The following is a 15,584-nucleotide window of genomic DNA, read 5'->3' on the forward strand; positions in this document are numbered from 1 at the left end:
AGGGAAGCCCTTTTTTTTTTTTTTTTTCATTTTTTATCTTGCACCATTTTTTTTCTGTTTATCTTTCAACAGTTTGACTATGATGCGTCTAGGTGTGGATGGATCTCTTTGAATTTATCCTACATGGAGTTCATTAAGCTTCTTGTATGTCCTGATTAGGGGGTTTTATTCAAATTTGGGAAGTATTTAACTATTAGATATTAAAAATTTTTTTCTGCCTTTTTATCTCTCTTTCCTCTCTTGCTGTGGCTCCCATTATTTGTATGTTGGGGTGCTTGATGGTGTCTCCCAGGTCTCTGAGATTCTGTTTATGCTCATGTTTCCTTATTCTTTTTTTCATCAGAGTGGATAACGTCTGTGGACCTATTTTCAAGCTCACTGATTCTTCTGCCAAATCAAATCTGCTGTTGATTTGTTCTAGTGATTTTTTTTTCCATTTCAGTTGTTGTAGTTTTCAACTGCAGATATTTATTTGGTTCTATTTTATAATTTCTATCTTATTGATATTTTCTATTTGATTAGTCATTGTCATTATATTTTCCTTTAGTTCTTTAAACATGTTTTCTTTTAGTTCACTGAACATATTGCTTGGAAGTCTTTCTTATTCCAATATCTGAATCACCTCAGGCACAGTTTCTATTGACTGCTTTTTTCCCTCTGTGTATAAGCCATACTTTCCTGTGGGGCTTTTTTTTTTTTTTTTTTTTTTTGATGGATGGGGTATGTCTCAAAATTATTTTAGGTAAAATTTTTCGAGTTTACAGAGTTCTGAAATTTTTTGATAGGTTTGTTTAGTTTTATCATTGATTTTCTGGGGAGACAATTTGTGACGTTCTTACTCCACCATTCCAGAAGTTTATCTCTTCCTTGTCAGTGTTTTTAAAAGCTGTAACTTCTTTTCCACTTCTATTGCCACTGTTTACTTCAGGCCTTTAATATCACTTGTCCAAACAACAGCAACAAACTTCCAAATATTCTGCCTTCAATCTTCAAGTCTTTGACCCTTTATACTATCATTGCTATTTCTGCCACAGTAATATTTTAAAAATACATATAATAGGTATCTCTGTTACCCCGTCCAACAAACCCCAGTGAATCCTTATTGCCATTTAATAAATACAAATTCTTTAATAATTCGCTCAAGACTTTCTTTCAGTTATTTAGTCTCAATCTAGCTTTCTAATCTTACGTTTTATGTCCCTTCACCCTATGCATTCTGTGCTTTAATACCACTGGTATTTTCAAGTCTTTGAATATTATTTTCATATTTATGAGTTTATATCTTTGTGTGATTTCTTCAGCTTAGAAAATACCCACAAAATACTCCCATTGCTTTGTAATTAAATTTCTACATGCAGCTCAGGGCCCCTTCTGATACTGTAATTTTCCTAATCCTCACTTAAGACTTCCTTCTCTTTCCACTATGCTCTCATAGTAATTTTCCAATACTTTATCCTAATATTTTAAGGTTACTATTGTATTTTACTTAGTTATGTATTAGAGTAACGACAAGGACTGTGTCTTAGTTTTTGTATCATTAGTAACTACAGAGTGTCTGGGACATAGTATATGATCAAAAACTGTATATTACATTAAATGAGGGCTAGGAACAAGGATTAAGAGATTTGCAACTGTGGTATCCCTGAGCCATTCTGTTGTGGTCTTAAATGAAGGCATGAAATTGGACTACATGACCTTGTATATTCTCTCTAGAATGTAATGATCTTGTGAATATATGATTTAGAAAAGACTTCTGTGATACTCATGCTCAACTAAATTGGAAAATAGGTATTTCTGTAGACATAGTGGAGAGTGGTGAATAATATAAATTGGAACAGCAAAAGGAATAAATGATTGAATTTCAGGGAATAATTTCAGTTCCTTAAAGGGATAAATGATTGCCCTTCAGGGAATAATTTTAGTTCCTTGAAGGAGAGGAAGCTCCATCTAGAGTATTTAGAAGAGACAGAGGACTTATAACACTCAATGAATGTTATCAGTAAATGAAAGCATACTTCTGGAAGCTTTATCTATGCACAATATTCTGCCAGTGACATTGACTTCCAAACTGGTATGTGCTAATATATCTCTATCATCTATAAGATGACTTTTTATATAGCCAGAGTCATTAAAAGATAATACTGAATTAAAAAAATAAGTGGCTGAATGAATGACATGGATTATAAGAAAAATATAGTCAAGTCGAAAAGGTGGAAAACATACCTAAAAAATAAAGAGCAGTAAAAAATAGTGCATGGTAATTCTTGGTGCTGTATTTTGGGGGTTTAGTATTTCAGAGGAGATGGAAGTCATAGCAGATATAAAATTGAAGAACTTTTTATGTAGAGTTGGAACTTGTGCTAAGGTAAGTGGAAAGAAAGGTGGTGAGTGGGCACTCCTGAAGGAAGGGGCCACAGAATTGTTGTCTAGCCATGGGAACTTACCAGTGGCTGACTCTAAGACTGATTATAAGGGGGAGAGACAAGAAGTAAGGAGCCAGTAAGGAGACTACTACAGCAGTATGCAATCCAGAAAAACACAAATGGCAAGGACATATATACAAAGATGTTTCTTGGGGTAACATTCATAGCAATGAAAAGTTAAAGATAATATAAATGTCCATTATAAACATATAGTTAAATAAACCATGCAACATCCATACTGTGGAAGAAGGTAGACCTATTCATACTGACATGAAAGGATAGCTATGATAGTTTATTAAGTTTTAAAAAGTTAAAAAAAATGAAAATTAACAAAGTAAAAAGTTATTGTATAATATATATTGCATGGTGCCAATTTTAGAAAATAAATAATGATTTAAAACACAAAGTGTGCCTGTGCATGTACGTATGATTAAGGAGAGCTTGTGCCTGGATGTGTTGCTGTCGCCAGATCCTATGTCTTACCTGGGTCTTATCAAAGGCTTCCTTACATTAGTCCTTTTAAAGAATGACATTCTCCTATGTGAGGGAGAAATCTTCCTTGGCTCTCTGACAATTTCTACTGTAAAATCTAAAAAAAATTACAAAATTGGGGAACACCATGTTATAAAGAACCTTGCAGACATTAAGAAGGAACAAAGTAGTGAGGACATTTATCATACACTGAGTGCATGTAGAAAAACCACAGTCCCCATAACTGCTGCCATCTCAGGCCATTAGTGTGAGAAGAGACTTAGGGATGATTTCTACCCCTAACACTAATATCAGTCCAGACGGTGTTTCTAAGTCTTCTGGCCATTAGACACAGAGCCTACCTTCCTCAGAAGACTGCTGAGACCAAGCAGTCCTTCTTGTTTGAACTCCAAATGTCATCCCTCCCTCCGTCAGCCATGTTTTACTAGACCGTACCCCGTATGACATTCAGTCTCCCTTGGCACGTCTGCTCTCCCATCCTAAACCCTTCCACTTGCCCTCTGGAACTCCTACTTTGTAATCAGCAAACACTCACAAATTCTTGACCTCTTTATTAAGAGTTAGTTCCCTCCATCTTCTTGCTTTAACTGAAACATTCTCTTATCTGAGGACACTCCTTCAACCGGAAGCTTCTCAAGTGGTATTCTATCACACCATACAGAATTTAGCATGGGTGTCTGGCTCCCTATTGTCATTTAGAAACCATTATTTCAAAAATACATGAAAACATTACTATTGAAGAATAGTAGATTCCAAGGATCTCAGTATTAGAAGAGCCCTTTGAGGTTAATATTGTAGAAGAATATATAGACTATCAACTCATTATGGGCAGGGATGATATTACTCATCCTACCACCCCAAATTAGAACATGGCATAGTTTATCCTCTAAAATATTTATTAAATAGAATGTACCTCACAGGAAATTTTTGTGTGGTTTGGTAACGCTTTTAATGACAACATACAAAAATGACTGAAAACAATAGAAAAATGTACTCAATCTAAATAAATCCAATTGAATCCAAACAGTGGAAAATTAGATATAAAAAAACAAAGCAAAACAAAACAAAAAATAAACAAAAAAAACCCAAACATCTCCCAATACAAAATACCTAGAAATTTCTGCATAAACACACACACACACTTTTACACTCATAAGTGTGTAAGAAATTAAGACAAAACAAAATAAAAACATAGAGATTAGAAAAAAGGGAATGTTAAAAACCAGAAACATAAGCTGACACCAATGATTTAGTTGTCTTAGAGGCATTTGCAGTGCTAAAGCCACAGTAGGACAGAAGACAAGGCCATAGACCTTTAGAAAATAGGCAAAAAACCTTTTAGTATTGCTTTTACTCTTGGGGCATTTGATAACTATGACAATTTCTACTGAGAAATTTAGCAAAGCTTTGGCAGACTTTCAGGGCAGAAGGGGACAAAAAACTGCAAAACAGCAAAGGAGAGGAGACTCTGTTAAACACCCCAGGATTTCAATTGGGACCCCAAGGAGTAAGGGAAACCAGAAATAGCTCATCCATCAAAAGGAATGAAAGCTAGCTTTGAACCAACTCAGTCCCTAAGTGGATTAAGGTTATTAGTTCAGTGTATGCCCGAAGTAAAATAAAATCCTCTCTAGAGTAAAATAATATCACCCAGAGAGAGCCTCAAATCATCTCTACAAATTTATACCAAAAATGGTCACAAATAAAGCAGAAATAATAAGCTACTTAAAAAAATTTGACCAAAAACCAAGGGGAGAAAATATGACATTTGACATACAGACACATATGGATATATCCAATAGACATAGGAAATCCAAATGTAGACTTTAAAATTACTATTATCAATATACTTGAAGGAATTAAAAGAGAAGAAAAATATCAATGTAGACTGAACATCACAAAAAAGAAAAAAATGAAAATTCTAAAGATAAAAAGTTTAATGATGAAAATTTAGAAAATTAAGAAAAATAGTTCGGGAATTCCCTTGGCACAGTGGTTAAGAACCCGCCTGCCAATGCATGGGACATGGGTTCGTTCCCTGGTCTGGGAAGATCCCACATGCCACAGAGCAACTAAGCCCATGCGCCACGACTACTGAGCCTACATGCTAGAGCCCGCAAACCACAACTACTGAAGCCCTCGAGCCTAAAGCTCATGCTCTGCAACAAGAGAAGCTACTGCAATGAGAAGCCCGCACACTGCAATGGGTAGTAGCTCCCACTCGCCACAACTAGAGAAAGCCCGTGCACAGCAACGAACACCCAACACAGCCAAATAAATAAATAAATAAGTTAATTAATTAATTAATTTAAAAATAAAAGAATAAAAGGTTTAATGAGAAACTACACTGCTGAAGTGAGAATTGTTGAACTAGGAGTTAGATCAAAATAAAATATCCAGATTGAAACATATAGAAAAATAATATGAAAAATACAGAGAATAGCATATAAGACATATGATTAAAATGTCAAAAATATATGTAGTAAGATTATTAGAAGGAGGGAAGAGATCAAATATTTGAAGAGATAATAACTGAAATTAAAACTGACAAACGACATCAACTTGGAACCCCAAGAAGTCCTAAAGCCACAAATAGCATAAATACTTAGGCACATCACAGTAAAATTGCACAAAGGCAAAGGCAAAGACAAAGACAAATAAGGGGGTGGGAAAAAAGAAACACTTCCTTCTACTAACTAATGTGAGTGAAGACTGAAGGCTGACTCCTCCAGATGAACTAAGAAAGCTGAGAGACAATGGAATAATAGCTTCAAAGTGCTGAAAGGAAATAACTACAAGAATTCTACATCCAGAGACTATGTTCTTCAAAAATAAAATAAAAATAAAGACATTTTTTATTAACACTAAAGGAAATAAAAAAGGGTGTTCATTAGGCAGAAAAAATAATAAGTCTGGATGGCAGCTTAGAGGAGCAGAAAGCAATGAAAAAGAAAAAAATAGTAAATATGTGAGTAAGCCTAAGTTAATATTGATTTATAAAATAATAACACATATGCAGTAAAAGTACTAATTTGCATTAAACTTTAATGTAACAAGGATGCATTTTGAAATCATAGAGTAGCCACTAGAAGAAGAAGAACACATGTAAAAGTAACATACAAACAGAAAGAACATAGAATTATTAACAACAACAACAGAAAAAACCCAAGCCCTTAGAATCTAAAAGAAAGCCAAAAGCAGAGAAAAAGGAACAAACAGCAGAAGGAACAAGTAGAAAATGGTAAGGCAGAATTTAAAACTTAAAATAGGAGAAATTATAGTAAATGTAACTGAACTAACTACTTCAATTAAAATGCAACTGTCAAATTGGACTTAACAAAAGTAAACAAATACAAAAAACGATTCTGCTTAAAAGAGGCTCACCTTAAATATAAACAAGAAGGTATTAAAAAGTAAAAGAATGGAAAATGATGTAACAAGCAAACACTAGCCAGAAATAAAGGTGATAACTACAAAAAAAATCAAAGTAGACCATAAAGTATGGAGCATTACCAGAGATAATTACTCCACCAGGAAGCTATAACAACTCCAAAATTTGCTTACATCTAGTGGTATAGCCTCAAATAACAAGAAGGAAAAATTGAAAGTCTTTTTCCACATTCTCAACAACACTTGTTATTTCTTGTAAACTCTGAACAGCAAAGGAAGCCATCAACAAAATGAAAAAGCAATCTACTGAATGGGAGAAAATATTTGCAAATCATATATCTAATAAGGGGCTAATATCTACAATATATAAAGAACTCATACAACTCAACAGCAAAAAAACCCACAAACAACCTGATTAAAGAATGGGCAGAAGATCTGAATGGAAATTTTCCAAAAAAGACATACGTATGGACAACAGGTACATGAAAAGATGCTTAACATTATTAATCCTCAAGGAAATGTGAATCAAAAGCCACAATATCATCTCACACCTGTTAGAATGGCTACTAACCAAAAGACAAGAGATAACAAGTGTTGGTAAGGATTTGGAGAGAAGAAAACTTTTGTGCACTGTTGGTGGAAATGTAAGTTGGTGCAGCCACTATAGAAAACAGAACTGTATGGAGGTTTCTCAAAAAATTAAAAATAGAACTACGACATGATCCAGCAATTCCACTCTAAACATTGACCCAAAGAAAATGAAACCCTAACTCAAAGAGGTATATGCACTCCCATGTTCATTGTAGCATTTCACAGCATTACTTACAGTAGTTAAGATATGGAAACAACCTAAGGGTCCATTGATGGATAAGGAACATGTAAGATAGATATATATATGGACAATGGAATGTTACTCAGCCATAAAGAAGAATGAAATAATTCCATTTGCAGCAACATGGATGGACCTTAATACTTATATTAAGTGAAGTGAGTCAGAGAAAGACAAATATCATATACTACCCTCAGCTGGAAGAGAAGGTGCTTCACTCAGGAAAATGCCTCTTCCACAGGAAGCAGCGGGACCAGCCAACATAAGCTTGGCATACGCTACGAGAAGATGTATGAGATTGATGCTGAGGGTGCTGGATCAAAGGGGATAAAATATAAAGTTGGTTAAGGGAGAGTTGGTCAATATGGGCACATGCTCCCAGGATTTAGGGTTTCAGAGCCTGGCAAGGATCTGGGAGTTAGTACAATGTTGCTAGGCTGGTTCTTCGAAGTTTGGGTAAAACAATGGCCCACACTAGTAGACATTCCAGCGGCCAAAGAGGTAAATAAACGGCTCAGGAAGACATCAAAAGACTCATAGAACTGAGCATGCTACAGAGGATAAATTACATAATGTCCCAAAATCCAGTAGCCAACAATGTTCCACAGAGGTCCCAGAGAGCAATCCTTTTACTAAAGAAAAGAAAAAAGCATTGTTGAGAGCAAACTAGCATCACTGAGAAGCTTAATGGTGACTTTCTGTGATGAAAAAAATAGCCATTTTGAGTTGCTGTCTTGGCATTTTGCAGTATGACAATCCTGCCCACACCCAGAGTCTGGATTCTTTAAATAAGGATCGGAGTTTAAAATAAGACAGATAAGATATAATAATAAGATAAAATAATCCTTATTCCTTAAATAAGGATCGGAGCTTAGGTCTCCTGCCTTGCTTTTCCTGAGGCACCTTTTTAAGTGACCGCTTGGAGTTGAGCCAAGAAAAATTAGTGACTGCAGCTCCAATCTCCTTACCCTGCTTGCTCTCTCTCTGCCTGATCATATGTGACTTGGGACAGTACTACCTTTCCCCTGGCTCACTGTGCCCCCATTTGGGGACTTGTAAGAAATTAACCAGTAAGTAGTAAACTTTACTTCCTTTGTGTGAGTGTATTGAACCTGCATCTTCAATCTAAACAGCTCTGGGGTTTTCACTTCCCCAAAGTGGGAGCTTGGGTGTCCAGGGAGCTGCCTGCCAACCCCATGTGCGTGGCTTGTGCCTTGTCATTCAGCAGGTCATATCCTTAACACACTATCTCTGGGTTTTCCAACACAATTGGTGACAAGAATGGGATGGTGGACATAGTTTGAACTCTCATAGCATGGCTTTTAGCTACAACTGGCTGACTAACTTCCTCTTCCAGCTGCCCAGTCTCTGGGAGGGAGCCACTGCTGGCTGGCGGTCTGCGGCGACGCTTTGTGCTGCTGGGTATGCTGTTGCTGGGTGTTACTGCGGATCTCCACCCTAAATTGTTGGTGCTGTGAAAGATCAGACTCCCCATTAGACTGGGTATGGGGTCTGGAAGTGATTGGCTATATTATATGTGAAAGTCCTGGCACTGAGGCAAGATGAGCTAACTGGGATGGTAGGTCTCTGCTTCTTTCCCTCAGGCAAGGACCAGGGTATGGGCTAGCAGGTCCTGGAAGGCCAGGAGAGTTCCCCTAGATTAGCACTGGAAGGGGAGACTGGCTGCTGGACCTACTGCATCAGTAGTTGAGACTAGGGTCTTAAGCTTGGAGAGCCTGCTCTAACCCCTGACAGAGGAAACTCTACCAGGGGCATCATGGCACCCCAGGTGGGCAAACACTGGTGAAGCAAGTGCCTCCTATGTTGCTGCATTCCTTGCTGCTGTCCCAAATCGTCCCTTGGCCCCGTGGGATATCAGGAATCCCACCCCTCGTGTGGTGCGGCAAAACAGATTTTGGCTAAACATGGGACCCCCAAGTACATGGTACCAGTGCCTCGCATGTCCCCAGAAGAGGTCAAAAACTACCAGATGCTTGTAAGACCCCCTGCTCAAATGGCTTGGGCCTTACTGAGTGAAGTGGTATATCAACACGCCTAATCACTGGTGCTTGGTGCTTGGGAGATTTCCTAATACATTAGCTAACATTGCTGATGTTATTGGGAGGAGGTGAACCCCGACCCCTTGGAGGATGATTGGGACACCCTAGTAGGGGAGGTGGCAGCATAGGAGTTGGGGAAGAGAAAACCTCCTCCCCAGGTGTTCCCCATGACTATCCATTGTACCAAATTGTCCAACAGCAACAAATGTGAAAGAGAAAGAGACACCTAACTATAGTGTGATAGAAATGCAAAATTCTCTGTACCAAGTCTAAAGATTGAAAATACTTTAAATTTCCATGTTAATTCTTTGCACATGGCATTTATGTCTTTATTATAAAATATGTTATCATATGCAAGTGGCTTAAATATTGAGCCTTTCAAAATAAAAAAATTTCTTCCATTTTTAGTGTTTGAGAAAAATGCATTTCTGTGGAGAAAGATTTCCTTTTGATTTTTGTAAAAAGCCATGTCAATAGCAGCCAGCCCTGCTCTGTGGGAGAATGCCATCACCCCTCAGAACACTGCAACCCTGGCAGTGGAACCCAGGATCCTGTACCCTGACTTCCTGCTCTAAGGTCCTGGTGGTTCCCCTTAGTTTGTCCCTTCTCTAGAGGACAATCACCTGCATACTTTATCCACTGGGACACACACAACAAACATTTTATGGCACTCATTGACACTGGAGCCCAAGTTACAGTGCTTCCCAGGAACCCCTCCAAGCATAAATGAGGGGTACCCTTTAAATTACAAGGCATAACAGGAGGGGTAGTGGACAGCATTCAACTTCCATTGAACGTCGCAATTGGAATGCTTTATTAAAAACATTTTAGTGGTGGCGGCCCCTTTGGTCCTACCCTTTCCTGTGACAGGTGTGGATCCCTTGATGTGTCACCACACCATTTGGAAAAAACCAAAATTCCTGGCCTTCTTGGTGGGAACTGCACATTGGGAGCCTGTAAGACGGCCACACCTGATAAAGACGGTAAATGCTACCTAATACAGTTTACAATAGGACTGAGGGATTGCAGCCCATAATTCAAGATTTATCAAAGGAAGGAGTCATTAAATACACCATTTCTCCATTCAATTTCCCCATTTGGCTGGCATTAAAGCCCCCTGCTAATGAGTGGCACCTCACTACCTTACTACCACCTTACCACCGAAATATAAACACTCAGGTGCCTCCATGAAGGCTCCTATTTCCAACAATGTCCCGTTAACTAAGGACATCCAAAGGGCTCTAGATTCACTTTGCCGTGAATCTAGCTAATATGTCCTATTCTATATTGACTGCAGTTTGCTTTCATTTTTGAAGGCACCCAATATACCGTTGCCCGGTGTATTGGGCTATATTAACAGCCTGGCTATTGCCCACAATTTGCCAGCAAGACCCGGACACCCTTACAGTGTCCCCTTTCTCATCTGTCACTATGTTGATGACATCCTAATCTGGTGCCCCTCGGAGGCTGTGGTGCACGAGACCCTAACACATACAACATAGAGGTGGGGCTACTGCCCCACATAAAGTTCAAGAGCAAGCCACACATGTGCAATTTCTGGGCATTAATTGGTCCTCTAAAGGATGGGACATTCTGTTTGCAGTTAAACGTCAATTGCTTACAATTCAGCCTCACACAACATGTCTTAGGCCCCTTCATTTAGGCCACTGTCATTTTAATCTCAACACATACCACGCTTGTCCATCATTCTTAGACCCATTTATGCAGTCACATGGAAATCCACATTTTACTGGAGACAAGCTTAACAACAAGCTTTATAGGTGGCACAAAGGTCAATTCATCAAGCCCTCCCCCTGATTCCCCTGGCTCCTCCTTTTGGGTTGAAGCACTGACCACCACGGACTATGCATCCCACACCCTGTGGACTAAACACAGCTCTTCCTGGTTGCCTAAGGGCTTCTGGACCAGATGGCTCCTCTCCACAGCCACCCCTTACACCCCCATAGAGCATCTAACTCTGGCTGCTTACTGGGCTTTGTTAGAAACAGAGGCTCTCACGGGAATGGAGAACCTGTTCTCCTACGTGCCCGTTGTTCCTATTATGCTGTGGATAAGGGACGTCTCCCAACAGCAGCTCAGCACTACCATATCCACCTCCTTGTTAAATGAAAATGGTACCTGACAGGATTGGCAGGTCTTTCCAAATACAGGAGGATGTGGCTTCCCCACTCCTCAACCCCCTGCCCACAGACCTTGAAGAACCAGTGATGGCGCCCATCGCTAGGCCTCTAGTGACCTGGGGTAGCCCCTGGGAAAAGCTGACGGAACAAGAAAAGGAGATCAGACCGTGTACTTCATGCACGGCAGCACCACCATCGTACGTGGTGGAGCCTGTTGGAGATGGCAGTGTCCCATCCTGCCAGTGGCGCCACGCTTATCAAAGACAGCAGGTTGGGGTCAGCTCAGCTTCCTGAGCTTGTGGTGGTACAGATGGCCGTGCAGAATGCCACTGCCCGTGACGAGCCTCTTGTGCATATTTCTACTGACTCACAAGTACTTGCTAACTAGCTAGTGGTTTGGTAAGGCCAATGGTAGCGGGACGATTTTTACATTCAAAGCTGTCTCATTTGGAGTCCCCTAATTTGGAGGGATGTTGCCCAGGCAGCAATCACAATTAAGGTTACACATGTTTCAGCAGACATAAATGCTACCACTCCAGAGGCTGTCTTTAACCTCAAGGCTGGGACCCTTGCCCAAATACAGGTCACCACCTGTTCGGGGCTCTCAACCACCAACTCTTCACCCACAAGTCCATCGGCTCCACTCACCAGCAAGACCCCACACAGCACCAACCCCTACCCTTCCACCATTTTGGCCTTTCCTAGTCAACACTTCTTAACTCCTTATTCTCTGGCTGAGTGGTCCCATATCTCTTCAAGTCATGAAGGAGCTGCTGCCCACAGTGACCAGGCCTGCTGCATCAGTGTTCCTCTTACAGCAGCTCTTGAAAAACGCATGGTTTGAAATTGCAAATTGTGCTTCAAACCAAACATTGGAAACTGCCTCGCCATACTGCAGCTCCGTAAGGGGGCCACCCCTTCAGCCACTGGCAAGTTGATTTCATAAGGCTGCTGCCTCCATCTGCAGGCACTACCTGCTTCACCATTACATGTGTGGATATTTACACAGGACTACTGCTTGCTCCACCCACCAGGAACACCTCTGTTGAGCAGGTAATCTCTTTCTTTCCTAGGTATTTGTTTCTAAGTGTCCCCATTTGGCCCTCCTGACATCACTGACTCAGATCAAGGATCTATCTCATTTTACTGCCCACATAACAGGCTCTCCAACAGGACATCCAAGGGAACTTTCATCTTCCATACTGGCCAAAGGCCTCTGGCATTATTGAATGCCACAGTGGTCTTCTAAAATCCTTGCTCCTTAAGTTACAGGGTGGTATAAGGAAGCCTAAATGAACTTTCTTGCTGCCAGGGCCACTTACCACTCTCAACTCTAGGCGATGTTGCTTATGATCGTTAACATGGGGAATCTGATGCCTTCATCATATAGGACAATATTATTTACATTTTCCCCAACAATTTGGAGTCCCCTTAAAGATTTAAAATGTTGATCATGGGCTTCCCTGGTGGTGCAGTGGTTGAGAATCTGCCTGCCAATGCAGGGGACACGGGTTCGAGCCCTGGTCTGGGAGGATCCCACATGCTGTGGAGCAGCTGGGCCCATGAGCCACGGCTACTGAGCCTGCGCGCCTGGAGCCTATGCTCCGCAACAAGAGAGGCCGCGAGAGTGAGAGGCCCGCGCACTGCGATGAAGAGTGGCCCCCGCTTGCTGCAACTAGAGAAAGCCCACGCACAGAAACGAAGACCCAACACAGCCAAAAATAAATAAATAAATAAATTAAAAAAAAATAATAAAATAAAATGTTGATCATCTCGCCTTCCAATATTCATTGTCAACCTGCTCAGGGAAGGTGGTCAGCTATGACCCCCCGGCCCATGAGAACACAGACCACTATGCTGCTGCTGGGCCACGCTTAATGCTTGATATGCAAATTCCAGCTGAAATTCCAAATGTATAGTGGCTTTGGTGGGTGGCTCACTTTTCCTAACCATACCTCCCTACAGGAAGTGGAAATAATTGCCCCTGGGCCCACTGAATTAAACGGTGTGGATCTCAAAAAGGGGGAAAACGGCACTCAGGTTTGTTGATAGCAGCAACATTAGATGATGACAACATCACGATACAATTACAAGACTTGGCCCACCCCACTTTTGAGAAGGCCCCCAACAAGCTGACCCACAAGGCCTTATACAAAATGTTCACATAGGGCAGTCAGTGGGCAGGCACGAAACTACAAAATACAAATCCTTGGTGCTGTTGGCCTTATTCTGTACCTTTTGTGCCATCTGAGTCAGGGGGCTTCTCCTTGAACCTGGAGAGGTGACACTACAAAGGTGCTGGAACCGCACAGCACTAGCAGCAATTGCACCCAGGATAGGGGGACGGCAAGTATTGAAGGTCAGTCCTGGAGGGGCTACATCCGAGATGCCACCAGGTATGGATACCAGCTGGGTGATTCCCTCCCTCTATCTTAAATGGGAGCAAGGGCACAAATGTTTCAAGGCCACCAGCCCTGCCCAAACAGTCACCAACATCCTGACGTTTGGGCACTGGCCATTACACTGCCCAAATTTTAACCCTGATTGGCGGATGGCCTTATGCACTTCAGACCCATCTCTGGCAATACAGGGCCAAACATTAGATTGTCAGGAGCATGTAACAAAAATTTTTTTTAAACCAAGGTTACACGTGTGCCTCCAACTTTATTATTTATGGATGGAGACCTCCTACACCTCGAAGGAGAGCACTGCCCAATCATCTGCGAGGCGCACCCTTGAGAACCCCCCAAATTTCCTGAGAATTTGTAATACCTGTAGACACTCCTGACAGTGCAAGCAAACCTTAATCAGGGAGTCCTAAACCCATGCGACCCTGTGAGGCCCCTTGGCCCCTCAGTTCTCCTCCTGGGTGGCTACCTGGGAGAGCCATGCTCTCTGGGATGTCCCCCTCCACTTGCGACAATGCTGGAGATGACTGTACCCCAGCTCACAATGCTGCAGGACATGATTTCATCCCAAATGCCACCTCCACCACCTCCCACTATAGCAGAGCGGACACCCAGGAAGACAGGTGGCTGATGATGGTGAGCGTGCCCCAGGACCCAGGACTTGGTTGCTGAACTGAATGCTTGTTTATCTAAATTCCCTGCTGACAACCCCCTTGAGTGACTTTATGCAGAGTTAACTGTGTGTTTACCCCAGGGCCTCCTTGCTGACTGCAGTGCTTGCTGCTCTAGTGTGAGGCAGTACTGACTGCCAGGCTGCTCTCTGCTTTTGGAGAGCCTTTGAGCTTCGGAAGACCAAGGTATGTGCTGAGACTCATCACCTTATGGGGCCCCTTTAAACACTTCACTTGGTTGCTTGCCCTCACCCCACCAATTAGACTGGTCCTATGGGGGGTCGTGAGTTTAATTTCTATTGGGAGGACTCCTCCTTGGCTGTGGATGCCGCCACCACCATAGCAGCCCCCAACAATACCCTCCAGGACCACAGCCACAGGGTCACCTCTTTACCCCTGTGCCACCCTGAAAGGACCCTTTCCCATCATCACCACTCAGGGCTCCACAATCCTCCCTGTGAAACCCTCCAATAGTCTTAATATTTTAATATAATGAGCAGACACCAGGGATCATTTTGGGGGCCACTGTCATTGCTGGGCATGTTACTGGGCTCAACAAAGGCTGTTGCCAGAGTTAGTGGCCTAGCCGGCTGACTCACTGGCCCTGCCCGCATTTGCCCCACAGATCCCTGCAGCTTGCCCAATTGATCTCTGTGGTGCTCAGTTGCTCTTACACAGGACACTTTGCAATACAGCATATAGCATCTGGCAGGAGGCCCCACATGTCCTCTATAATCCTCCATATCTGCCCAGACACCAAGACTGCACAAATGAATATGCCTACACCTTGTCCCAAGGAGCAGGACTCCCATGGTCTTGGGGCTCAAGGCCCAGTTGCCCAGGAGAAGCCCAGCTTACTTTGTGTTCCCTGGCGTGCACTCTGGGTCCGGTGCCCTGGGGCTGTCATATGTAAGTGGTTTTCCACCTATGCATTTCTCCTTCCCTCAACTTCCAACGTGTTTGCCTCCTTGCTGGCCCCCAGGATTCCTGTCTTTTCATACCAATGTAGTTTAGTCTCCCCGGGACTACCCTCACAAATCATGGAGCAGGAACCCCAGTCTGACTTCCTACCCCCTCACGTCAAAAGTGAGTGGTATTCATCCCCATTAAGTTGGGAGTAGGTCTGCTACTATCCCTCCCAAGAACTGGGTTAGGCAACACTGCTATAGA

The 15,584-nt window shown here is 41.9% G+C and overlaps 1 protein-coding gene across 2 annotated transcripts in view; it reads right to left on the bottom strand.

Annotated features, from left to right (window-relative positions):
• RGSL1 (regulator of G protein signaling like 1) overlaps positions 1-15,584 on the bottom strand; it is a 67,140-nt gene that overhangs the window by 23,861 nt on the left and 27,695 nt on the right. For both annotated transcript variants that reach the window (XM_082472765.1, XM_082472766.1), the window contains one exon: positions 2,907-3,012. In XM_082472765.1, coding sequence (XP_082328891.1) covers positions 2,907-3,012 — 106 coding nt within the window. The remainder of the gene's footprint in view (positions 1-2,906; positions 3,013-15,584) is intronic.

This window comes from Balaenoptera physalus (assembly GCF_965194825.1).
Source record: "Balaenoptera physalus genome assembly, chromosome: 1".
Lineage (NCBI taxonomy): Eukaryota > Metazoa > Chordata > Mammalia > Artiodactyla > Balaenopteridae > Balaenoptera > Balaenoptera physalus.